At 40.4% G+C, this 27,118-nt stretch overlaps 1 protein-coding gene across 18 annotated transcripts in view; it reads left to right on the top strand.

Annotated features, from left to right (window-relative positions):
• Positions 1 to 27,118, top strand: part of svila (supervillin a) — a 246,635-nt gene that overhangs the window by 25,879 nt on the left and 193,638 nt on the right. For all 18 annotated transcript variants that reach the window (XM_039753870.1, XM_039753862.1, XM_039753872.1 and 15 more), the window contains exons 3-6: positions 201 to 289; positions 14,522 to 14,579; positions 16,827 to 16,981; positions 22,929 to 23,622. In XM_039753870.1, coding sequence (XP_039609804.1) covers positions 201 to 289; positions 14,522 to 14,579; positions 16,827 to 16,981; positions 22,929 to 23,622 — 996 coding nt within the window. The remainder of the gene's footprint in view (positions 1 to 200; positions 290 to 14,521; positions 14,580 to 16,826; positions 16,982 to 22,928; positions 23,623 to 27,118) is intronic.

Below are 27,118 nucleotides of genomic sequence, written 5' to 3'. Positions count from 1 at the left end.
TCCATAATGCTCTTAAAAACAGACTATTAAATATCCTAGAGGGAAGGAGCTGGCTTCATAAATAAGAGAACAGTTAAAGTTGGTTGATGTGCTGTAAATGACATTTCAAAGTATAAATTCTGACTTTTTTTTTTTTTTAATAAGATTAATTTTCTCCAAAAAAAAGTTTATTCTGATGTATGTTTGTTTTTCTTTTTTAGCTTCCAGAAAGAATTTTCATTTGACAATGAAGATTTAACAAAGGTTACCAAGGAAATTGATGCTAATCTTTTGGCTGTGCTTCCTAAAGGTTTGTACAATGCACTTTTTAATAATTTTAAGGATTTATTTAAGTAAATGACTACTAATGCATTTGTTTTTTACTGAAGAAGCACAAATACAAACTAATCTGTAGGCCTTTTTACCTCAAAGTTGTATCCCGATTGATGGGAGAGTCGCACACACGTCGTCTTTGCAAAATATGAAGATTGACATTTGAGCTTTATTTGATGTTGGTGACACAGTTTCATTAAAACAATCTGGAATGACCAAATCATGTTTTGAAGGTCCCTAAAGTCTTACTGTCTGCCACATGACTTGGTCACTCATTCCATGTCTCTATTGTTCTCTGTGTGAAGAAAAAAAGTTCCTAATGTTTGTGTGACATTTCCCCTGAAGTTTCTAACTGTGTCCCCGTGTTCTTGATGAACTCATTTAAAAATAACCGTCTTGATCCACTGGACTAATTCACGTCATAATTTTAAACCCTTCAGTCAGGCCTCCTCTTAATCTCCTTTGTTTAAACTGTAAAGGCTCAGCTTTTTTAATCTTTCCTCATAACTCATCCCCTGTAGCCTTGGAATCAGCCTAGTCGTTCTTCTCTGGACCTTCTCTAGTGCTGCTATGTCCTTTTTGTATCATGGAGACCAAAACTGCACACAGGACTCCAGATGAGGCCTCACCAGTGTGTTATAAAGCGTCAGTGTCGCCTCCTTGTACTTGTACTCCACACATCAAGGCGCTATATGACCTGACATTCTGTTAGCCTTGTAATGGCTTTTGAACACTGTCAGGAAGGTGACAGCTTAGAGTCCACTACGACTCCTAAATCCTCCTCATGAGGTGTACTTTAGATTTTTAGACTTCCCGTTGTGTATTCAAACCTCACATTTGTATTTCCTACATGTAATCCTTTACATTTACTGCCTAGTTGCTCTTCTCTGGACCTTTTCTAGTGCTGTTATGTCCTTTTTGTAGCCTAAAGACCAAAACCTCAGACAGGACTCCAGATGAGGCCTCACCAGTGTGTTACAAAGCTTGAGCAGAACCTCCTGTGTCTTGTACTCCACATATCAAGGCGCTATATAACCTGACATTCTGTTAGCCTTCTGAACACTGACGGGAAGTAATCTTGAGTCCACTATGACTCCTAAACCTTCCTCATAAGGTGTACTTTAGAGTTTTAGACCTCCCATTGTGTATTCAAACCTCACATTTGTATTTCTTACATGTAATCCTTTACATTTACTACTTAGTCGCTCTTCTCTGGACCTTTTCTAGTGCTGTTATGTCCTTTTTGTAGCCTGGAGACCAAAACTGCCCACAGTACACCAGATGAGGCCTCACCTGTGTGTTATAAAGCTTCAGCGTCATGTCCTTGGACTTGAACTCCACACATCAAGGTGCTATATAACCTGACATTCTTTTAACCTTATTAATGGCTTCTGAACACTGTCTGGCTGTTGATAGTGTCTTGTCCACTATATGGAATATTTTCAGTTTTTCAGACCTCCTATTGTCTATTCAAACCTAATATTTTTACTTCCTAAATTGCCAGCAGGTTAATCCGTATTTGCCCACACAGTTCACATTTTGACTTTCATTCGGTCCAAGGTCCTGTTTTATATGTTGTTTGTTTAATCCATAGTTTAGTATGGTGAGTTTTGAACATTTTATTCTTCATCTGGTATTTCCATACCCATACAGACCCTTACCAGGGCCAAGAGTTGACCACCATGCTGGTTTGGGACATTTTAATTTTGCTTTCTACAATACTCCACTTAATTTAAAAATCTGTTTCAGACATCAATCCTAGATACACCTACAGCAGAATTTTATAACCAGACTTGTTGTCCTGAATGTTTGGCTGGCAAATTCAGTGGTAGGGCAGGGTCCTGAGATGTTCTTGTGAAAGTCCAGAGCTATTTGCCACCCAGCTGCTGAGTAGCTAAAGTTCTATTTCAGTATTCGCTGGAGCTTCTGTATGTCAAGGTTGGTGGGGTGGGTTTAGCGGGGGGCGCCTCCACTATTTAGAGTTTATGCACAGCGCCCTGCAAGGCCAATTTCTTGGTCCTACACTGCTGTATCCTCACGTGTAAGTAAATCACTATTGTTTGTCCTTCTCTTTGCAGTTAATTACGCTATATTGTGGTTAAAGTTGCTTCCGTTTTCATGATGATTTTATTCAGCAAGGTCAGCGATGAGATATGGTATTTTATTTATTTATTTTCTTAGAGGCCATTTCACTGACTGCTTAGATTGTTGGCATCTTGATTTAATTTTTGAACATGGTCACCTAAGACTTCATTGGTTTCTTTTGCTTATTAATTTATTAGCTGTGTGTACATATCCAAGTGAGGCCGACTTCTGCTATTTCTGTTCATTCTCAAAGATTTGTGTCTGACTGATGACATAAAACTGACTTCAGTTGTGCTTGTTGCAGAAAAGTCAATTTCTTAAATGTACACATTTATTTTTTGGTGCTGTCTTTACTTTTGTAATATTCAGTAATTTGTTTGCTTTGCACAAAAGCACATATCTGCAGTGCATTTCCATGTTTCCATAGATGGAGGTCTGAAATGATGGGACACTTTTTTAGGATGACAAGTGGCTTTGACAACTGAACTGGGAAACTTGTGCAATTCGACGACTTTATCTTTGGTCCAACTGGCTAAAGTGCAAAAAAAAATTAAATGTATGATAAAATTCAATCAACAGTCAAAAAATTAGATAAAATTACCCTTTTGTCCTGACAAGTAGCTGAGCCAACAGCCAATAGTGCACTTCTAAGTATTAGAGCTGCTGTTCAATTTAAAACAAAATTAATTGGGATTAGAGGAACAAGTAAAGTTTTTAACCTCCTTAGCGTTACGCACGAGCGCTACTCTGGATTAACGCTTTTAGCACGGTTTTTACCGCCAGAGTGTCACTTGGGCCACTAATATATAGGGTGGTCCAGATCTAATTATGCAATTTTCATTATGCTATAACTCAAGTTTATTACCAAAAAAATCACCTGAAAAATCACAGACCTTCGAAGTGTGCAAACTGACGACATGAAGAATCGCCTTCGCGCCGAACTGGAATCGTCCCCGCATAAATCAGTCATCCAGACCATCTGGATCTGCATAATTAGATCTGGACCACCCTGTAGATAAGTCTCATGCAAGGCCTGGGGATTACTCGGGCTGTGAAAGTGACCGCATCATTATTAGTACCGAGCGTTACTCGGGCAAAAGTGTAGACGCATCATCTGGCCTCATCGTGACATCTCGTAAGAAAGTCGATCCGTCTTCAGATAGTGAAACTGAAGAGGTCAGTGAATCCGAAAGTGACGCTCGTGTCACTCGCACATTTGCAGTGTGCTGTTCATATTAGTATTACTTATCATTACAGTAATCCCTCGCTATATCGCGCTTCGACTTTCGTGTCTTCACTCTATCGCGGATTTTAAATGTAAGCATATCTAAATAAACTGCTCAAAAAAATTAAAGGAACACTTTGAAAACACATCAGATCTCAATGGGAAAAAGAAATCCTCCTGGATATCTATACTGATATAGACTGGGTAATGTGTTAGGAACAAAGGATGCCACATCGCTTGATGGAAATGAAAATGATCAACCTACAGAGCCCTGAATTCAAAGACGCCCCAAAAATCAGAGTGAAAAATTATGTGGCAGGCTAGTCCATTTTGCCAAAATTTAATTGCAGCAACTCAAAATTGTACGCAGCACTTTGTATGGCCCCTGTGTTCTTGTATACATGCCTGACAACATCGGTGCATGCTTCTAATGAGATGACAGATGGTGTTGTGGGGGATCTCCTCCCAGATCTGGACCAGGGCATCACTGAGCTCCTGGACAGTCTGAGGTGCAACCTGGTGGCATTGGATGGACCAAAACATAATGTCCCAGAGGTGTTCTATTGGATTTAGGTCAGGAAAGTGTGGTGGCCAGTCAATGGTATCAATTCCTTCATCCTCCAGGAACTGCCTGCATACTCTCACCACATGAGGCCAGGAATTGTCGTGCACCAGGAGCCACTGTACCAGCATAGGGTCTGACAATGGGTCCAAGGATTTCATCCTGATACCTAATGGCAGCCAAGGTGCCTTTGTCAAGCCTGTAGCGGTCTGTGTGACCCTCCATGGATATGCCTCCCCAGACAATCATTAACCCACCACCAAACTGCTCATGCTGAATGATGTTACAGGCAGCATAATGTTCTCCATGGCTTCTCCAGACCCTTTCACTTCTGTCACGTGCTCAGGGTGAACCTGCTCTCATCTGTAAAAGCACAGGGCACCAGTGGTGCATCTGCCAATTCTGGTATTCTATGGCGAATGCCAATCGAGCTGCATGCTGCTGGGCAGTGAGCTCAGGGCCCATTAGAGGACATGGGGCCCTTGGGTCACCCTCATGAAGTCTTTCTGGTTGTTTGGTCAGAGACATTCACACCAGTGGCCTGCTGGAGGTCATTTTGTAGGGCTCTGGCAGTGCTCATCCTGTTCCTCCTTGCCCAAAGGAGCAGATACTGGTCCTGCTGATGGGTTATGGACCTTCTATGGCCCTCTCCAGCTCTCCTAGAGTAACTGCTTGTCTCCTAGAATCTCCTCCATGCCCTTGAGACTGTGCAGGGAGACACAGCAAACCTTCTGGCAATGACACGTATTGATGTGCCATCCTGGAGAAGTTGGACTACCTGTGCAACCTCTGTAGGGTCCAGGTATCGCCTCATGCTACCAGTAGTGACACTGACTGTAGCCAAATGCAAAACTAGTGAAGAAACAGTCAGAAAAGATGAGGAGGAAAAATGTCAGTGGCCTCCACCTGTTAAACCATTCCTGTTTTGGGGGTCATCTCATTGTTGCCCCTCTAGTGCATCTGTTGTTAATTTCATTAACACCACAGCGGCTGAAACTGATTAACAACCCCCTCTGCTACTTAACTGACCAGATTAATATCCCATAAGTTTCATTGACTTTATGCTATACTCTGATTAAAAAGTGTTCCTTTAATTCTTTTGAGCAGTATATATATCACGGATTTTTCGCTGGTTCGCCGCTTTCTGCGGACAATGGGTCTTTTAATTTATGTTACATGCTTCCTCAGTTTGTTTGCCCAGTTGATTTCATACAAGGGACGCTATTGCGGATGGCTTAGAAGCTACCCAATCAGAGCACATATTACGTATTAAATTAAACTCATCAATGATATACGATATGCTTCCCGCGCGGTGCTTGATTGTTTGCTTCTCTCTCTCTCTCTCTCTCTCTCACTCTCTCTGCCTGACGGAGGGGCTGTTTGCCTAGAGGATGTACTGTATGTACATGTGATTTCTTAGTTTTTTTATTTTTAATAAATTTGCAAAAACCTCAAACTTTTTCATGTTGTCATTATGTGGTGTTGTTGTGTAGAATTCTGAGGAAAAAAATGAACTTAATCCAATTTGGAATAAGGCTGAAACATAACAAAATGTAGAAAAAGTGATGCGCTGTGAATACTTTCCGGATGCACTGTATCACTTATGTAAAGTTATGCCCATCCATTTGGGTGAAGGTTAAGATAGACTTACTAGCCTGATGAATCTGCACCGATTTCTAGTTGTATTGGTTATGGTATAATATAAGCTAATGTAGGTTATAATATAACTGAAATTGTAATTCAAAGTAGGTTATAATATTTATAGTTTAATACAATTCATTAAGCAGCAATATACTGACGTATAAGGAATTGATCGATTCTTCCCTGTGTCCTCTGCTTTTTAGCTGCTCAAACATGAGAGGCACCTGCACTGTGCTGTTTCAGGTCAGATATTCCTCCATGGGCAACCAAAAAAGTTACATTTGAGATGTATCTGTGGCCAGGGAGTGGACAGACCCACTGACTTTCTGTCTTGCACTCAAACCTGTACCTCGACAGACTCTTGCATCGTTTCAGTGGTACACTTGCATTAGCAGACATCACCGCTCTTATTTATTTATTTATTTTTTTTGTTTACAGTCAATGTGTGAATTCAGTGTGATGGCAAGGGGTGCCTGTCAATCTGCAACGGTAACGTGACACTGAACTGAAACTCATTCCCTCTCTCTGTGTATCGGGATTGCTTGGAATTGTTCTCCACACCATGAAGATCTAGTGTACATACGAAACACTCTGTATGGCAATACGGCTCAAATCGTGTCTGTTACTGAATGAATACAGTACGCTGTACTTTTTGTTCCAGTACGGGCCAATCCTGTATTACAAGGGATGAGGGGCGGCTCCACTTGTGTGTGTGTGTGTGTGTGTGTGTGTGTGTGTGTGTGTGTGTAGATGGAAGTCCATTGTCAAAAAACACTGTAAACAATCTTGGATTCATTTGGTGATGTTTCAATAAGTGTGAAGTGCAATCAAATTGACTAGATTAAATGAACATATTTAAAAGTTGCATCAAGCAGCAGCTTTAACAAATATATAAAGCCCCAAAAATTGAAGCTTAGCCGTATTTTTTCACTCTTGAAACTTTCCAACTGTATACATAAAAAGCTTTTCGCTTGGTTTTAAACATTCATTTGTTCCCTTGTGTGTGCTAGTTTTTAACTGAATTCATTTAACAATTGCCAATTATTGTTGATACTAAAATTACACTGTTTTTATTCTTCCTCTGAACCAGTGGTCTCAAACTCCGTCCTGGGGACCCCCTGTGCCTGCAGGTTTTTGTTCCATCCAGATTCCTAATCGGTGACAACACCTGATCTCATTTAATTAGCTGCTATTTTTTTCTCTTATTCTACATTCAGAAAGGCACAGCAGCATGACTTTTTATATTTATAAGACATTTAGAAATATTTCTAATTTTGCTTTAGATTCGAGTTCATTATGGTTTGCTCTTTCTCTGTGCAGTTTTTCCCCTTCATTGTATCTTATTAATGACAATTAAAAATGAGCAGAGCAGACACTCAGGCAAACAACTCTGAATAATCAAAGACTGCAAGTACTTTAGCGTCAGACCCAGTAATTAGTAAATAATGGATTAAACAAACAATTGGAACACCTAGAAAAGTAGAATGAAAATCAAGATGAACAAATTGTTAAAAAGAAAAAAATAAATTATTCCCATATCTGCTTGGTACATTATGTGTATGTGTGTGTAATATATCTGTCTTTCATGTCTGTCTATCTGTCTTTCATGTCTGTCTATTTATCTGGTGTTCGCGTCAATACCTCGACTCAATACAAGTTAGAACCATACAATAGGACTCTGCCTCTGTAGTTAGATTATAACGTGGCTAAGAATATTCGAATGCTTCAGTGACGCTGCTGGACCGCCGAGTATAGTAAGTCGTGTTGGTTCGAGCAGATAACAGTAAGTTCGGTTGGTTTTTGGAACGTTGGTTTGGTGGGGCGTACTTTCCATGACTAACATCATCAACTGACTTAAAACCTTCGACAGTGTAAGTAATTTAAAACGTATCGCCATTTGCTTGGTATGTCAAAATCCATCTTTGGGCAGTTTGGTTTTGGCATCCATCCTTCTGACATCTATTGGCAAACTGAGTAGTGACGGCTGGGTATTAACAACGGTCATTGTTTAAATTTTAGCCGATCTCAGATCTAAAATGACCACGCCAACATAATTATTACTCCGACTCGGATAAGAGTCATAAAATACGGTTTGTTTTGAAAATTTGTTTGCCGGAAAAAAATCAAATGAGAGGCACAGAAGAGCTGAGTTCACGTCTCGCAGCGCCGTTTAAACAGGAAGCTCTTCATTACATCGGCCGAAAAGGTCTATTTAGAGCACAAATCAGTGCCAAGATAACAAAATCATTTCAAGGGCTTAAAAAAACAAAATTCATTGCAGGGAAAGTATGGATTTCACAAACGTAGAATTTGTAGCCTGATTATTTTTAGGAACACCATACTAATACGGTGTTTGACCCCCTTTCGCCTTCAGAACTGCCTTAATTCTACGTGGCATTGATTTAACAAGGTGCTGAAAGCATTCTTTAGAAATGTTGGCCCATATTGATAGGATAGCATCTTGCAGTTGATGGAGATTTGTGGGATGCACATCCAGGGCATGAAGCTCCCGCTCCACCACATCCCAAAGATGCTCTGTTGGGTTGAGATCTGGTGACTGTGGGGGCCATTTTAGTACAGTGAACTCATTGTCATGTTCAAGAAACCAATTTGAAATGATTCGAGCTTTGTGACATGGTGCATTATCCTGCTGGAAGTAGCCATCAGAGGATGGGTACATGGTGGTCATGAAGGGATGGACATGGTCAGAAACAATGCTCCGGTAGCCCATGGCATTTAAACGATGCCCAATTGGCACTAAGGGGCCTAAAGTGTGCCACGAAAACATCCCCCACACCATTACACCACCACCACCAGCAGCCTGCACAGTGGTAACAAGGCATGATGGATCCATGTTCTCATTCTGTTTACGCCAAATTCTGACTCTACCATTTGAATGTCTCAACAGAAATCGAGACTCATCAGACCAGGCAACATTTTTCCAGTCTTCAACTGTCCAATTTTGGTGAGCTCGTGCAAATTGTAGCCTCTTTTTTCCTATTTGTAGTGGAGATGAGTGGTACCCGGTGGGGTCTTCTGCTGTTGTAGCCCATCCGCCTCAAGGTTGTGCGTGTTGTGGCTTCACAAATGCTTTGCTGCATACCTCGGTTGTAACGAGTGGTTATTTCAGTCAAAGTTGCTCTTCTCTCAGCTTGAATCAGTCGGCCCATTCTCCTCTGACCTCTAGCATCAACAAGGCATTTTCGCCACAGGACTGCCGCATACTGGATGTTTTTCCCTTTTCACACCATTCTTTGTAAACCCTAGAAATGGTTGTGCGTGAAAATCCCAGTAACTGAGCAGATTGTGAAATACTCAGACCGGCCCGTCTGGCACCAACAACCATGCCACGCTCCAAATTGGTTAAATCACCTTTCTTTCCCATTCTGACATTCAGTTTGGAGTTCAGGAGATTGTCTTGACCAGGACCACACCCCTAAATGCATTGAAGCAACTGCCCTGTGATTGGTTGATTAGATAATTGCATTAATGAGAAATTGAACAGGTGTTCCTAATAATTCTTTAGGTGAGTGTAGAGAGAACTTTAGTTTTCTAATTTCTATATTGTTCCCATAACACATCACTTAATTAGCTTAGGAGTCCAATTAAAAACAGAAGCTGTTTGGTTGGAACAAAAACCTGCAGCCACAGGGGGTCCCCAGGACCGAGTTTGGGGAAACGCTGCTCTAAACCAGTGGTCTCAATCTCTGGTCCTAAAGGGCTCCAGATGCTGCAGGTTTTCATTCAAACCTTTTTCTTAATTGGTGACCAGTTTCTGCTGCTAATTAATTCATTTTCCATTCATTTTAATTGATTTGTTTTTTTAAAGTTTTGTTCCCCTGAATTTCATCATTCCTCTGAATTGCTTAATTTCTTTCCTTAAATGGCACCCAAACAGAAAAGAAATGAAGTTTGTGAACCAACAGAAGACCAACTAAGTCAGGGCCTCCAACTCCATCCAGTCGCTTCATTACGCGCAAAGTCTTGTTGTTAATTAAACCCCTTCTTTAATTTAATGGGTTGTTGCCACTTTTATTGTACAATAGCAGACATTTCTGTAATTGTTGGGGTTTTTTTTTCTCTTTCCTAACAGCTCTGTTCAAATGTTTTATGGACCTGAGCAGATCAGCATTCCTGAGACCTTTAAGTTTCTTTATTTTCAGATCTTGTGTGATGGTCACAGTTTGCTGATCCTGTTGTGTTTTTTTTTTTTTTTTGGCTGCTAATTAAGGAAAAAAAAACAATTGAGGAGTCTGAGTCATCAAGAGCATATCAATTAAAATAAATTCAAAAGAAGTTAATTAGTAGCAAAAACTGGTCACTAGTTAAGAAAAGGGTTAGAATGAAAACCTGCAGCCACTGCGTTTGAGACCGCTGCTCTAAACTGTTTAGGGCTCAGTTGTTTTCTTCATTGATAGCTAATTAAAATAAATGCAATCAACAATGAGCTGCTGATAATAAAGGAATCAAAAATGGACCTGTGTCTCCATTAAAATACTATTTCTATAATGGGGGCGGGGAGCAAATCGGAAAAGAGTAAAATGCCTGAGATGTCCTAAACGTTTTATGTATCTAAGTAGCATAGCTGATCTCAGATAAAGAGACTTTACTTACGGGTCATAGAATTAATTGTTACTGACAGGAAATATTGAGTTCTACATAATTAGAATGAAAACCTGCAGCCATCCGGGACTCAGACTTTAAAAGAGGCAGACATAATTTGGATTTATTGAAAGGAAATGAAGCATTAAGAGCCAAAGACCTTCCTATGTCCTTTTTCTCTTGATAGTATTAGTCAGATAATGGATGACAGAGTATGCTCTATTAGAAAATAATCAGCGCCTTATCTGTCTTGCTTAAATTTCCATGTGGCTCAAGGTTTTGGTGATTGGCACAGTCTGTCCTGATCTCTGCGTATGGGATGGAGTGATAATCAGTGCAGTGCTCTCATATTTCAGCCTTGTGATAAATATAGGAAATAAAAAGACAGTGTCCTGCAAGAAATGTTTTCTATGTTATACACCGATCGGCCCCACCATTAAAACCACTAAGCGGTGAAGTGAATCACATTGGCTCTCTCGTTACAATGGCGCCTGTGAAGGAGTGACAGAAAGCAGTCAGTCAGTTCTGGAAGGTGATGGGTTAGAAACGGGGGAAAAAATGGCCAAGCGCAAGGATCGGAGTGTTTTTGACAATGCCAAATTGTGATGGCTGGGTCGGAGCAGCTCCAAAATAGTGGGTCTTGTGAGGGTGTTTCCGCTATGCGGTGCTTAGTACCTACCAAATGTGGTCCAAGGAAGGAGAACTGGTGACAGGATTGTGGGTACCTAAGTCTCACTGATGCGAGTGGGCAGCGAAGGCTTGCCCGCCTAGTCTGATCCCACAGAAGAGCTCCCATAGTACATAATGCTGGCCATGAGAGAAAAGTGTCTGAACGCACAGGGCATTGCATCACAGCTTACTGCTTATGCAGCTGCGTAGCCAAAGACCGGTCAGAGTGCCCATGCTGACCCCTATCCAGCACTGAAAGCACCTACAATAATGGGCATGTGCAAGTCGGAACTGAATCATGGAGTCCTGGAAGAAGGTGGCCTGGCCTCAAAATCACATTTTAGTTCAGATCATGTGGACAACTGGGAATGGTGTGTGTCGTTTACCTTGGGGAGACATGGCTGCAGGATGACAACAACCACCATTTATTTCTATGGCACGTTTTCATACAAGTGTTTCTCAAAGTGCTTTACAAGATGAAGGAAAAAAATGTAAAAATTAGGCAATACTAATTAACAAAGAATTAAGTAAGGTCCAATGACACGGAGGACAGAAATAACAAAATCTGCAGGGGTTCCAAGGCCATGAGACCACCCAGCGCCCACTGGGCAGTCTACCGAACATAAATGATCTCAATCAGTCCTCAGGTTTTCTGGCTTCATGTGGAAGAATTAGATGATGGTCATATGCACATCTGGCCTTCAATCCATCAATATAGGGACTGCATGGTACCCTGATCGGGTGGTAGTGGTTCAGATCGACACCACAGAAAACCGGAAAAAGAACAGCAGCAAAAGTAGGCGTTAGTATGGATTGTGGAGCCATGGGTAAAAAAAAAAAAATCAATACATATACAGAATATTAGGATTACACTAAAATGAAGCTGTGAGAAAGCCATGATGAAGTAATGTGTTTTTAGCAGTTTTTTTAAAATGCTCCACCGCATTAGCCTGGCAAATTTCTATCAGTAAGCTGTTCCAGATTTTAGGTGCGTAACCGCAGAAGTCCACCTCGCCATTTAAGTTTAGCTCTTGGAATTCTAAGTGGACACTCATTTGAAGATCTAAGTTTATGATTTGGAGTGTAAGGTGAGAGGCATTCTGAGATACAGAAAAGAGTGAGATTATTGAAGGCTTCGTAAACCATCAGCAGGATTTTAAAGTCAATTCTAAATGACACAGGTAACAGATGTAACGACACCAAGACTGGTGTGATGTGTTCGGATTTTCTTTTCCTAGTTAAGATTCTGGCAGCTGCATTCTGCACTCGTAATCGACTGTCTTTTTTGGGTCGTCCTGAGAGGAGTGTATTACAGTAATCTAGTTGACTAAAAACAAAAGCGGGAATTCATTTTTCAACATCTTGCAAAGTTATAAGGGGTCTAATTTTTCCTATATTAAGTGGAAAAAATGCTGTCCTAGTGTTTTATCTTGGTAGAGTAATATATATATTTAACCACTTAAATACTGTATGAATGACGCATGCATCTTTCACCACTCCCTAGCACTTTAATTAGGGACTCACTACCACCAGTACTAGCAAACATGCGGGTGTGCTTGTGACACACATGAAGTCTCTACACTTTGTTGGTTATATTCCATTCAGCAACCAAACAAAGTTTTACTTCCACCACATTTGTACACTGGGTGCCCTAAAATTCACATACATCAAAACAGTATTTGCAAACAGGGTGCAAAACATGGTTACCCCAAAATCCTGCCGACTACGCCAATTGTTTTATCTTGGTAGAGTAATATATATATATATTGCTCTACTTTCCCCTATTGTATTATTATGTAGCCTTAGAATGCCTAATCTCACAGACTTACCACTGTATATAACTTATCCCCACCTTCCCTTCTATATCTATAACCTCAGGCAATTAGATGTAGTAAAAAGACAAGCAGGAGTTAAGTTACACATAAAATAATGTATTACTGATGATAATCATAAATAATAACAAAATGCAAAGTACATTTGAATATTGGCAACCATACAACCTGATAAAATGGTGATGTGTAATTCAGGTGGCACACAGACTTGCAGTTACTTAAATTGTCTCTAGTTAAGGCATCGTTGGTGCTCCGTTTTCAGCCACATGTCTGTTCAATATGGCTGCTGAGCTGTGCTCTTCATTGTGTTGTCTTCATCATCACAGGTTAGCAAGAGTGATGCTTCTTTCATCATATGTTGGTAGAGAGAGAGATGCTTCTTCATCATATGTGAGTCAGAGAGAAAATGTGTTTGAGTAAGCAAATTTATAGGTTCTCTCCAGTTCCTAGAACCAATAGGACATCATGGTACTTAAAGGCCTCTGAGACAAGCCAATTCCAAACAGCCATACCTCAGACCAATGGGTGAAATAGAACATCTTATCAAGACCATATATTACGCTAACCTGGCTTTGTGTGGGGGATGGGAGAAAAGACTTTAGCAAAGAAATGCTCATCAAACTGGTTTAAGACACATCCCCAAATCCTGTCGTAAAATTACAAAGAAAAGTCGTAAAACATGGGGGATAAACAAGAATGGCTCACACCAAAGTATAACTAAATTACATTGCTTTGCCTAGATTACAAATAAAGACATACAAAACATTTATCAAGTTATATGCAAAATCCCACATCACAACACCTAGTAATCTGATTAATATGTGATTTTAAAATTACCCCTAAATTCTTTACCTCTGTCTTTAACTTTTAACCCTAATGGATCAAGTTTTTATTTCTAATACCTTTGTTATATCCATTTTGACAATCGCTAAGATTGCAAGCCAGAGAAGACAGTGTGATGCTCTGGGCAATGTTCTGCCTGGAACACTTGGGCCCTAGCATCCATGTGGATGTTACTTTGGACAAGTACCAACTACCTAAAGATTGTTCCTGACCACATGCAGTAATTCATGGCATTTGTATTCCTTGATAGCAGTTGCCTCTTTCAGCACAATAATGCACCCTTGCCACAGTATACAAATTGTTCATGAATGGTTTGAAGAACATGACCAAGAGTTCAAAATTCTCCAGATCTCAGTCTGATCTGAGCACCTGTGGGATGTGCTGGAAAAATGAATCAGATCCGTAGAGGCCCCACCTCACAACTTACAGCACTTGAAAGATCTGCTGTTAACGTCTTGGTGCAGATACCGCAGGACACCTTCAGAGGTCTTGTGGAGTCCATGCCTCGACAGGTCAGCTGTTTTGGTGGCATGAGGGGGACGATTTTAATGTCGTTGCTGATCGGCATATACTGAAGACTTGGATGGCGTAGTGAAGTGTAGTCTCTTGAAATCATACCTACTGTAGTTAAATTTAGTCTTTTAATTTCTTTCTTTTGTTTAATCTTCTGTTTAGACATTTTTATTAACTAATAGTATGCTTTGTGGAAAACATGGTGCTGTAACTTGTTTTTGTTTTTCTTTTTCTTAGTATCCGAACTAAGGAAACGATTTGAACCTGTAAGCCAAGGAACTTTGGAAATGAACAGGTATACCTATAAAACTTAATTTCCTCTTTCATTATATTAGGTTTTTTATTCCATGGTGTGCCCCATTAAAACTAAGCCATCCATTCATTATCAGATCCACGTTCTCCATTTTTTGGTGATGGGAGCTGAAGCCTATCAAAGCACCATTGAAGGCAAGGCTGGAACCAATATTAGTGGTGCCAGTCTATCATAGGGAGACACACACACACGAACTCAGCTCGGAATAAGAGCCTTGCAGCTGAAAGGCAACAGTGCTATCCTCTGTATCACCCGGTCACATGTAACATTAGTAAATATGGTCAAGTTGGTACAATTTTTAAAATCTGATTTCTCTCCATAAATTCTTATTAGGGACTGCAATACTATTAAATACAGAATGTTGTAAGATTTCTGGGTTAAATTAATAACTCTTCATATTTCTTGCCGGTTTTTTTTGGGTCCTATACATTAGTCCTTATTAGTTGACCCTTCCTTCTCCAAAAAAAAACTTTAAGTAGGCAATCTCATTAATAGCATATTTGCCAAATTACATCAACCAATGCTATGTCTGCTGGTTGTCTTGTTTGCTGAACATTTTTCTGGAAACTTGCTAAATGGCTGGCTTAGACAAATATTTTGTCCAAGCTCCCCATGATGCATTGCAAGGCCAGCGTGACATCACAGAGCTGTAGCAGCCATGTGAAGAGCTTTCACGCATGCTTACTGTAAGATTACTGCTTGATCTGCTTCAGGCATGTGTGATGTTAAGACCCAATCCCACCAAATTTGTGTCCAAAAAAAAACGCACACAAAAACCTTGCACTATCATAATTTATGGGGTGCATTTGTTTATCATTTCTAACTTCTTTATGGTGGGGAGTATCTGCATAGGTAGATCGAAAACTAAATACACTTTATAGCTGTACCCAGAGCCCCAACTTATAGATAGATTTTTAAATTTTTATCTATCTATATCTTTAAAATAGAAACGGATCGCTATTTTGTCCTTGTGGTGGTTATTCCACCTGTGTCTGTTGTCTGAGGCATGGTGGCGCAGTGGTTAGCACTGCTAAGTCTCACAGCTCAGGTAACATTTTCTGGTCACAATAATTGATCCAGTATTGGTTGCAGATACTTCCCTAGTCCACTGGGATACCTAAAAGACCACTGCACCATTATAATTCACTCTAAATCCGACTTCAATGCAGTTTATGGAGTTTGGCAAAGTTCCCCAATACTTCTGTGATTTCGCCAAAATTGCAGTAAAGTGAACTCCACTGTGTTTTTTCTCATCACTACTCAAAGAATCTACAGCTCTACAGTTTGGGGTTGTGATCAGTGGTGCTGATTGAAGATAATGTGGATTTAAGGGTTACCATACACAGAGTTTCATACTGTGAAACACTTTCAATACAATAGTAGACCTACTTTTGTTCAATGTCCAGAAGATCTTGGACAGATTAAGATTCACAAGCATTTCTACCATATTGACATCTTTCATACTAAAATGTTAAACATGTCAACTGTTGAACAAAGATCAGTTGATACTCTAAGTAATGGAGAAAAGGCAAGCTATATTAATTGGAAAAGCGTATTTCAAAAATGCCGCTGTACATGGGATTCGTGGAATTGCCAGATCTCTTTCATATCCTTCAGTTCTCTCTTATATATAGTGCCTTTCAATTCTCTTATATATAGTGCCTTTCAATTCTCTTATATATAGTGCCTTTCAATTCTCTCTTATATATAGTGCCTTTCAATTCTCTCTCTCTCTCATTGTGCTTTTCAGTTCTCTCTCTTATATATAGTGCCTTTCAATTCTCTCTCTCATATATAGTGCCTTTCAATTCTCTCTCTCTCTCTCTCTCTCTCTCATATAGTGCCTTTCATTATCTGTCTGTTTTATGTAAAGTGTAGAAAATCCCCATTTATGTTGAGCAAAACAAAAGGAGTTTTTGTGCAGATGGATGTGTTGCAGACCTGTATCATTGAACTGGATTGGAGAGAGAAAGATGGAAACAATGAGGAGATGTAATTGCAATGGAATGAGAGATCCTTTATAATGGTAGCCAGGTAATTGGGCTCTGTTGCTCAGGGGATGTCATCTTCCAGACTCTATGGCCTTTGGCCAAGTCCCACTTCAAGGCTACCATTCCAGTTCAAAATCTGAGTTTTCCTGCACTCCATCTGGAAACTTCCATCTCATTTACAAATATTGGGAAGTAAAGGAATTTTGTTTAATTCATTGTATGCTTAAACTCTGTACAGAAAGGAGAGAATTGCCAGGCGTTTGGAAGGTATTGATAATGAAACCCAGCCCGTTCTGCTACAAAGCTGTGCTGGTCTGGTCACGCATCGCCTGCTAGAAGAAGACGACACTCCGAGGTACACCCGGGCCTCTGACCCTTGCAGCCCTTGCACAGGTAGGATGCATCCACTTGTTTTCTTTTGCTTTCCTTTGTAGTTAGAAATGCAATGTTTTTATATTTAGTAATAAATGTTGTTCCTTCTAATTTTAATTTTATACTGAACTAATGTTTATGCATATAAATTGGAGGGCCCCAGATTTTTGGTCTTAAGAGGTGATTTATAGGAAAAATGCTGCGTTTTATATGCACACTCAAAACCGTGACACAGAGAATAACCTGCTAAGGCAGAAATCTGATTTCTTAAAAGCCTCTGTTTACATGTGAGAGTCCAATTATGGTGTTGACCTTTGGCAGAATCATCTGCTGTTAAAAACATGTGCTAAAAAACAAATTTAATCATCATCAATGGCTGCTGTGAATCTGGAAATGAGCATGGAGCCTGCATCTCCAGAGCAGTGTGGGGGAAAGTTGCTTTTAAAAGTAATTTAGTTACTTACAAAAATGGAACTTGACGAAATGTTACAGTATATAGTTTAAGTTGGACAGTATGCACTGGTACAGTGTGTTGCCGCACCCAACACACGTTGAAACAACTCGGGATCCCGGTTAGCAACCCCCCAGGCAGACACGTAGTCCAATCCCACCCTCCGGAAATGACCCTTTATCTGTCGCAGCCAGGTGTTACGTGGGCAAACCCTTGGCCTGGTACAGCCACTCGGGTCCTCATCAATGAGGATCTTACGAACCGGATCACCCTCGGGGGAAACGCGCCACATGGCCGTAGTGCCGTAACTGACGCTCCTTCACAACGCAGATAATGTGCTTCATTCAGGACTCCATGAGCAACACAAAGTCAAATCAACGGTACACAAGGATTTTCTGGAGAGTCACAGTACCAAAGGAGTCCAGTCTTTGTCTCGGGTCACTGGAGAGCATCCATGTCTCATAACCATATAGCAAGACAGGAAGCACCAGGGGCCTCCTGTATAACGCCGTGTGTAGAGCTCGCACTATAAAATGGCGTAAGCACAAAAGCCGAAATGTGATTACACACAGAAAAATCCAGATGCAGGGATCTGTGCGTCCTCCAACTTCCATGTTCTTTCACTACATAAATCCCGATCAGCATGAAAACTAACGCTCGTGCACGCGCATTTTGTAACGCCCCAAATCCTCCCAGAATTACGCCTATTTGAATATCCAAATGAACATAAATCGCCCTTAAGCTCAGCCTTCTGTGAAAAGACAATGGGAAAAGCACGGGGGAAAATATAAGAATTTCAGCTAATACCAAGTGGAGGCAAAGGAAAAACATACTATTTGTTCAAATAAACCGTGGTATAATCAACAAAAGGAAGTTGATCGAGTGACATAGCGTGTTGGAGAAACTTGAAAGCTCACATTCACAAAATCGCACAGTGCCGGAAATAAAAAAGAAGTCACATATCAAAGTCGCCGTGAAAAGGCGAGTTGTAGCCCACTGAGTGTCATATGAAAGCTTATTAGGGTACAGAGAAAAAAGGCACACGGTGGGGAAAAAGCACGAAATGTCCACTTCAATCTCGACATTTCCACTTTAATCACGTAGTTTATTTTGTCATTAAAGTAGAACATTATAAACTTCATCTTAAAATCATTTAACCAGTTTCTCAAATCACATCGTAATTAAAGTAGCACGTTAAATGCTTTGTTTTGTATTTGATCTTCTATGTGCTCTATGTGTGTGAATCACTACTTGCTTCTTAAACCGGCTCTCTTCCTCTAACTGGACACAGAATCAATTACATTCATGATATTACAGCTCTCTGAATAACTAAAATACTGAGATGTATACGTGATATTATTTTCATGATGATAGTTAAAGCACGTTATTGAACATGGGTTTCACGGAGCAGTGTGCGACCTTCGATGAAATTATATATTGCTGTAGTACTCATGGGCGGCTCCATGTCCAATAGAGACAGTCCAATGTCAATATGGTATCTTATGCGCGGCGGATGGCCACATCAGTTGCGGACACTGCATAGCCGCCTCTCGCTCATGACACAAGCATTTAACTTTTGTCGAAATTTGTCGCTGCGTTTTTAGCCGTGTTGTTGTTTTCTCTGTCTGTTTTATATTCATTATACATTGGCATGGCAGCCCCTGCAGTCCTTGCTTTTCTTTCTCCAAGTAACCGATCCCCACACAATCGGCTCTGTAATAGACGTTAAGCCATCTGTAAGCTTAGAGCGCCAATTCTTCAAAACGTTTAAGGAACATTGAAATATCTTCATAGTACAAGTTTAACTATTCTATCCTTCATGCCAGTCCTAGTGAAGAATATAGATTATTTACATGAAGTTAAAGTTTTATCTGTATAATATAATCAACATATTTTGCTGCATTTCATCTTAAAAATGATATCGTCATCATATGTAAATATGCACTTTATAAAGTGGCGCAGGTTGTGCGATATTATAACTGTAGTACATGTTTACAGTGAGGTGATTGTACTTATAAATCCTAACAGTTCTACAAGGAGCACTTGATTGAGTGCATTTAAAGTTCTTTGGATTAAACTGTTTCTGAACCGCGAGGTCCGTACAAGAAAGGCTTTAATACGTTTTGCCGTGGCTGAGACAGCGTGTTCTTGAAGCTGTAATATCGATAATTCTCTTTCTGATCAGCTGCTGCTGTGATTCACACTCGGATACAGTGATATAAATACTCCGAGTGGTGCAGTGAGAGTAATATGGAAAAAGATGATCTGATGTGTCAACCCTTAAAGGGAGCAGCTGAAAGAAGGAGGTGCAGTTAGAGTAACAACGCTAAAGCAGTTAAGGTATTTGGAATACTATGGCTATTCCCTGGACCAGTATATTGTTACAAGTTAATTACAATCAGATGCGTTACACTAATAAACAATATGCGGTTAGTTTCTGTGTATTTATAAAGCGGTTTCAGGAAAATAGAGTAACCACACAGGAACAGTAGCATTGCTTTGACACTGGGTGCCACCAGTCTGCAAAACAGAGTGGAGAACTTGTGTACGACAAGGTATGAGGTACTGTGGAAAAGTGCATGGCTTTACAACAACTGTAGGTTTTATACATCGCGATTTGAACGTGGAAAAGTTCTTACGCAACATTTCTGTGCATACACACCGTTTATACATGAGGCCCCAGGACTCTAAAGACTTGGACCTTCGTCCTTTTGCATAGATATCGGGAGTGCCACACACCCCTTTCAAGCGACCTCATGACCCCTCCATGCTCTCCCAAACCGTCTACTGACTTTATAGGAAGAGTCACCAGAGACATAAATGTCACTGTCAAGGTAAGTAAACCTCTTGACGCGGTCGACACTCTCTCTGGAGACCGACGCACTGCTGATGGCCGTGCCGATGAGGCCATTAAAGGCCTGGATCTTTGGTTTTTATCAGGACGCTCACAAGCCCAGACACTCGGACTTCTCGCTCAGTCTCTCGAACACCTCAATCAGAGCCTCCATTGACTTTGCGAAGTTCACAGCATCGTCAGCAAAGTCAAGATCCATGAATCATTCTTCACCATATATAGTTCTTATATAGTTATTATAAAATGTAATACATTATAGTCTGTGTGTTTTTTCTTTTGTATGAAATACCCATTTGACTGGCCAACATTTGTTATTACATGTGATGCACCAACGTGAACCTTCATGAAACGGACCAGCAATGTAGCCAAATGTGATCCTCCTCTTGTATTTTCTAAATATGTCTAGTCCTTCATGCGTTGTGAAGTTAACAACATGGATGAAAAAAGCTCCACTTTGATCGTATCCTTTTGTTGCTTCCTCATAAAATTACAGCATATTTATTAAAACACGACCTCCATCTTCTGAACTCATGCTGACGGTTCCGTATAACTCATGTCCTTGCCAGGTGTTACTCAATCTTATCCTTAATTCCTTCCATTCATTTTCCTGTTATGCATGTTAAGCTTACTGGCCTACAGTTGCTTGGATCTGCCCAGACACCCTTTTTATATAATGGGATGATATTTTTCAGTCCTTCGGAATCTTTCCAGTGCGCTTTCCAGAGGATCGATGATGACAAATAGCAGCTAAAGCAGCAGTTTAATTGTGATGACAACTGGCACAGCAGGTTACATATAACTTCCTGCAAGATCTGAGCATATGAACGCATCTGACTACAAATGGACATCTTGACATTGGGTCAGATCACCATGCATGATGAATAAAGCGAATATAAGTGGAATTTGTAAAATACTAAGTAGTGTTTCATGACCTGTCTTAACTGCAACCCTGGGGAGGCAGTGGTCTGTTAATGACAAGAAGCAGACTATACAGGGCTACTCAAAATGTATTTCAAACAGACTGTACAAGACAAACACATTCCGCACATCACTGGATAGAGAAAAGTTCAAAGTTTGGTCCTTGAGGTTGCATGCACTCAACATGGTCTATCATTTTGAGGTTTGTCTCGCTACACATGGTATTCATTTCTTGCCTCACACAAATCAACTGGTCCCTAGCTACTGAATTCACAGCTTCCTCAATTCAATGTCGCAAATCTTTAAGCTTAGTGGGCATAGGTGGAACAAACACTGTTTCTTTAATGTACCTCCATAGATAAAAATCACAGGGGGTAAGATCTGGAGACTTGGGAGGCCAATAGACAATGAGCAAGATCTTGTTGTCCACCTCTTCCAATTCATCGCCCTGGAATGGTGTCGTTGAGGTAACACTGGACCTCCAAGTTGAAGTGTGGCGGGCCACCATCTTTCATGAAAATGAAGTCATTTGAATCTTCTTGAAGTTGGGGAAACCACCGGTTTTGTAGCTGTGTTATCTGTTTACCCCTTAAACTTGTCAAGTTCGTTATTGGATTGGTCTACAGTGATCCCTCGCTATATCGCGCTTAGACTTTTGCAGCTTCACTCCATCGCGGATTTTAAATGTAAGCATATCTAAATATATATCACGGATTTTTCGCTGGTTTGCGGATTTCTGGACAATGGGTCTTTTAATTTATGGTACATGCTTCCTCAGTTTGTTTGCCCAGTTGATTTCATACAAGGGACACTATTGGCGGATGGCTTAGAAGCTACCAAATCGGAGGATGTATTACGTATTAAATAAAACTCCTCAATCATAAGATATGCTTCCTACGCGGTGCTTGATTGTTTGCTTTCCTCTGTCTCTCTTACTCTCTCTGACATTCTCTGCGCCTGACGGAGGGGGTGTGAGCAGAGGGGCTGTTTGCCTAGAAGATACGGACGCTCCTCTAAAAATGCCACTTTATCGCGGTGCTTCTGCATACTTAAAAGCCCAAAAGCACATATTGATTTTTTGATTGTTTGCTTTTCTCTCTCTCTCTCTCTCTCTCTCTCTCTCTCTCTCTCTCTCTCTCTGACATTCTTTGAAGAGGAAGATATGTTTGCATTTAATTGTGAGAAAGAACGGATTATATTTCATGTCTAGAGGGCTCTAATATGTTAACAGTGTGGGAGAGTTTATAAGGGCTTAAAATATATAAAAATAACCATACAAACATATGGTTTCTACTTCTCGGATTTTCATCTATCGCTCCTACACCCTAAATAATAACACACACTCGGACCCTAAACACAACAGTGCCCTATGAATGACGCACACACAGCTGGTTAACTTTTAGAACTTTAAACCACACAAGAGCTATAAGAATAACCCAACCTGTTACAACCTGCCAGATTGCTTATAGATCAAGTAGATACACTGAAGACGCCATCAGTACAGCCGTCCATAAAGTGATGAGCCATCTGGAACACTCAAGGACCTATATGAGGAGGATATTTGTCGATTTATAGCGATCATAAATGCATATTCATTATAATTGTCAACGTTTGTTATTTTCAAGTATTGGATCGAAAGTGTCCTGAGAGAAACGTTTTGTAGGCTACCCGTGCTAAAGTGTCAGTGTATTAAAATGAGTTCATGTGTTTGTTAAATGTTGGGTTTTATATTTTTATTCTTACAGCTAGAAGGTTCAGTAAAGAAGAAATGGAGATCCAGGAAACTCAAGATGTTTCAGCTGTAAGGCAGTATCCCCCCAGAAGCTGTCAAGATCCTCCGTGCGTACTTACAGAATCGACTCCAAACTCCGCCTCCACGGACACAACAACGGTGGACTCAAAGGCAGAGCGCATTGCCAGATACAAAGCGGAACGCAGACGCCAGCTCGCCGAAAAATATGGCATCTCTTTGGACCACGAGCCAGACACCGATTACTTGCCCAAGTATTCTCGAATGCGTAAGCTGGATTCTTCAGAAAAATGTTCAATGGCACTTCCCAAATCTGAAGAAGAAAGTAAAGATGTAAATTTGAGATACAGTACCAAAGAAGATGGCGGCATCATCGGGGAACTGCAGAGTGGGCTGATCGAAACAAAGGTGTCCGGCTATCAAGCCAAGTCCGTTGACCCTGCAGAAAGAGAGAGGATAATGAATCTGGAGAACTATAGGAGGGCACAGGATGCCAAAGCGATGTCGCACGAGCAGCTCTCCTCGCGGAATGTCGCTGGTGAGGTTCACAGTAAAGGCTTCTCATTCTCTGAAGTGCCGGATTCTCCTAGTCAAGGTCGTAGGTCATCTTTGCCCACTCCAAAGCAGTTCATTTCACCAGGGGACCTGTTTATTGAGCAGCAGGCTCATAACATTCTCAACAGGCAAAGGTAAACAATGCATTGAAATAATTGATAAAGTTCCTCAAATTTAATTTCAGTGTTTCATTGCCTTATTGTATACATTTTTTAAAAAAGGATAAGTAGTGAAGCCTCACATCTTCAGTAATTCTTTGGCTTTATAGTTAGTATACCGTTTGAAACAAGACCTCACTTTATCATTCACAGGGAGACGCCTTTGAGTTTAAGGGTCTGTTCCGATTCATGACTAATGAAGTTGCACCATTTTACATCCTTACTGAGCCATCTTTGTTTCATCTCTGACGGCTGAGAACGTGGATTTTAATGAATATGTGACTCAATTAAAATATAGTAAATGTTTTAGCTTCTTTGGTGGGCTTATGAACTATGAGCACCACAGTAAAGCACTGAGGTCATGAGGTTTAGAAGGACAGTTAGGGATCTGTTGGGAATAATGAATGGTTTGCTTTTTGGGGTGGGGCATTAGAACATTTTAAACTGTAATATTTGACTGTTCTTGCCAGATTTGCTTTTAAATACTATACTGTTATATGGAGGCTAAGTTGCTTAAGTGTAAATAACATTTTGGAGAAATCAATTTTCAAACCGCTTAGTTAAGGAGGGCTGCAGGTGATTTTCAGCAGCATTGGTACAAGATGAGAACTTGCCCAAGATGGCGTGCCAGGCCACACTGACTCACCCACCCACCCAGTTAATGGACCAGTTAAATTTTCGATGGACTCCTTTAGAATATGTAAAGAATACCCATATGAGGATAGGGAGAACGTCATTTATATTTAAATTACAACAGAACATGGCCGACGTGCAGTGGCACTGCTGCTAAAGTTTCCAGAGATAATCCATGTGAATCCTGGCCTGGTCTTTGTCAGTCTGCGGTTTGCATCTTCTGCCTTCATTTCTTCCCCACGTACTCTGGTTTTGTTTCCCACTCACAAAAATATTCAGAGTAGATGAATTTGGAGACCAGCTTAACCAGTTGTGATGACTGTTTAGATTGACTAATCCAGCTTGGATTCCTAGTAGTGATGATCTGATTGATAAGCTGACGATGTAAATTCTTAGATTTTCACACCAAATGACTCGATTGGTGATCTGTAATTTTGGCTTTTCCAAGCTTAATAGTAATTTCCTTTTAGTGCTACAGCTTGTCTGAAGAGAAGGGACCTGAGCTGCCTCGAAAGCTTACCTGTTGTAATCTGTTCAGTTAGCCAATAAAAGGTGTCATTCTGCTTCACTTTTCATTGCACCCATAATGGCTAACATGGTACATCACCCTACTACGATGCTCCATTATGCAAAGTATTATGGGACTTAAGAAAGCGCACATTTTAATTTTGTTGCTGGAGCGCACTGTTAACAGAAAGCAGATATGACGATTTTAGGAGAGAGAGCAGATATCCTGAAGGTTGCCGGTTCGAATCCCCATCACTGCCAAAAGAGATCCTACTCTTCTGCGCCCCTGAGCAAGGCCCTTAACCTTCAATTGCTCCAGGGGCGCTGTACAATGGCAGACCCCGCGCTCTGACCCCAAAGAGTATGCGAAAACTAACAAATTCCTAATACAAGAAATTGTATAAGACGAAATCAAGAACAAAAAAAAAATATATCAAAGTATTGGCTTTTAGATTTAAGAAAGTGGAGTAATGAGCTGAGATAAAGGAGTCTAAGGAGTTCTCCTGTGTGTGGAGGGGAAGAGCAGCAACTTTTTTGATGTCTAACTGTTTTTGGATGGGAAGAAAAGAGACACATGGCAGAAGTAAAGAGAAGCTCCTTTCATGAGATCAGACCTTTTTTTGTCTGCCTTTTCTGATCGTGAATAGTGAATGGTTTTGTTTTTAGCACAGCAGACCTTATTTTTAATTAGAAAAAGAATAGACAGACCAGTTTGGCTCTTAAGCCAACATATCCATCATTTACTAAGCAGCAAGTCCAAATTCCTCTATTTTTAACATGTAAACTTGTTAAGTTTGCTAGCCTTCCTGATAAACACATTTTGAACATTTTATTAGAGTTGTGGCTTGTAATTATGGTATAAAAGTAAATAAAGTGGTTGTCCGATGTATTATGGGTAATTTTTTTTTTGTATGTTTAATGTATTTCAAGGTGTTTTTTTTTTTTTTTGTAGTTACAGAACTATTTTGTTAAATGAGTAGGTAACAGTTGGAGTTGGATGCAGTTATTCAGTTATGACAGTGTCGGAGTCAGTAAAAATGTGCCAACTCTGACTTATTGTACATTTTAATGTAATTTCAAATTTTACTTACACTCAGTGTTACCATTGAGGACGCCAGAGTTGGAGTAGAAGCGTTTGTGTACCGATGCCACAGCCTGGCGCCTGTGATCTGCGGTCTAACTTTAAAAATACCAATTTACTATAAAACATACACTTCTGTTACATTTGAAATGGGAAGTCAGAATTTCCAAGCTCCAAATAGGAAGTTTCAACCGGAATGCCTTCAGAGATTGAGTTACCGACTTGTAAAGTCAGGAGAGCCTCACCAACCCTGACCTCAAAATCCAACATTGCTGCACCACACATCAGCAAACAATGAAAAGCTGTAGCATTATGAGCACTTCTGGCAATTTGTGTCTCATTAAGTCACACAGTACTGCCCAACTTCTATCTGTGAACATTTTACTACACCATTTGAAATGTGCAACAATACCACATAATGCGTCGTTCAGTAATTGACTGTATTCCGGAAGAGCAAGCACAACAAAGGCTTTCCTGGGGGCTTCCATTTTGGTTTTCCGAATGTTTTAGTTAAATACAGTTAACTCTGGTGTGAGCTCATTCCCAGTTCTGACATCAGACTTCTGAGGTAAATGGAGCGCAGCAAAAGGCTTCTACACAGCTTATGGGGGAGCTTAATGTAGGGGGGTCATCTGAACTGGCCAGTTCTAGTAACATGAAATCAGTGATTAATATCAGCCCTAAAATAACCCAATCAAAACATTCCTAATTTGTAACCGTACCTTCATTCAACATTGCTAGGAGTGGTGCAGGACCCCTCTTAAGTTGAAATAGACCTGACATGTTCATTAAATTGATAGGCTATTTTCAGAATTTTTTTTTTATTAAAACTCCCTTTACCTCCTTAGAGTTAGACCCGAGTGTCATTCAGGCTGTAAAAATGGCTCTAAAAGTGTAAGTCCCAACTGTCACCCGGGCGATGGTATAGACACGTCTTGTGTAAGACCCGAGATTTACTCGGGCTGTAGAAGTGCCAACAGCGTTAGTGCTGAGCACTTTTACTTTAAACAAAAAACAAAAAAAAAAATCCCAATCAATGAGAAGTCATTTATACTTCACGCGACGCATGCTGCAGTGGACGCTCCTGCTACGCAAGCGTTGAAGTGTTAATACTTCATTATACCATTTAATTTGTTTTGTGTGGTGATCTTTTGCTGCTTGCCGCAGCTGTCAGGTCCAAGAAGCTCGTAGCGATTAAAAACTGGGATGACGTTCTGACGGTCTGCTTTAATGATAAAGTAAACTACGAGG

Source organism: Polypterus senegalus, chromosome 5, assembly GCF_016835505.1.
Source record: "Polypterus senegalus isolate Bchr_013 chromosome 5, ASM1683550v1, whole genome shotgun sequence".
NCBI lineage: Eukaryota > Metazoa > Chordata > Cladistia > Polypteriformes > Polypteridae > Polypterus > Polypterus senegalus.
Note: the sequence above shows the minus strand (reverse complement) of the source record. Positions and strands in the feature narration are given on the sequence as shown.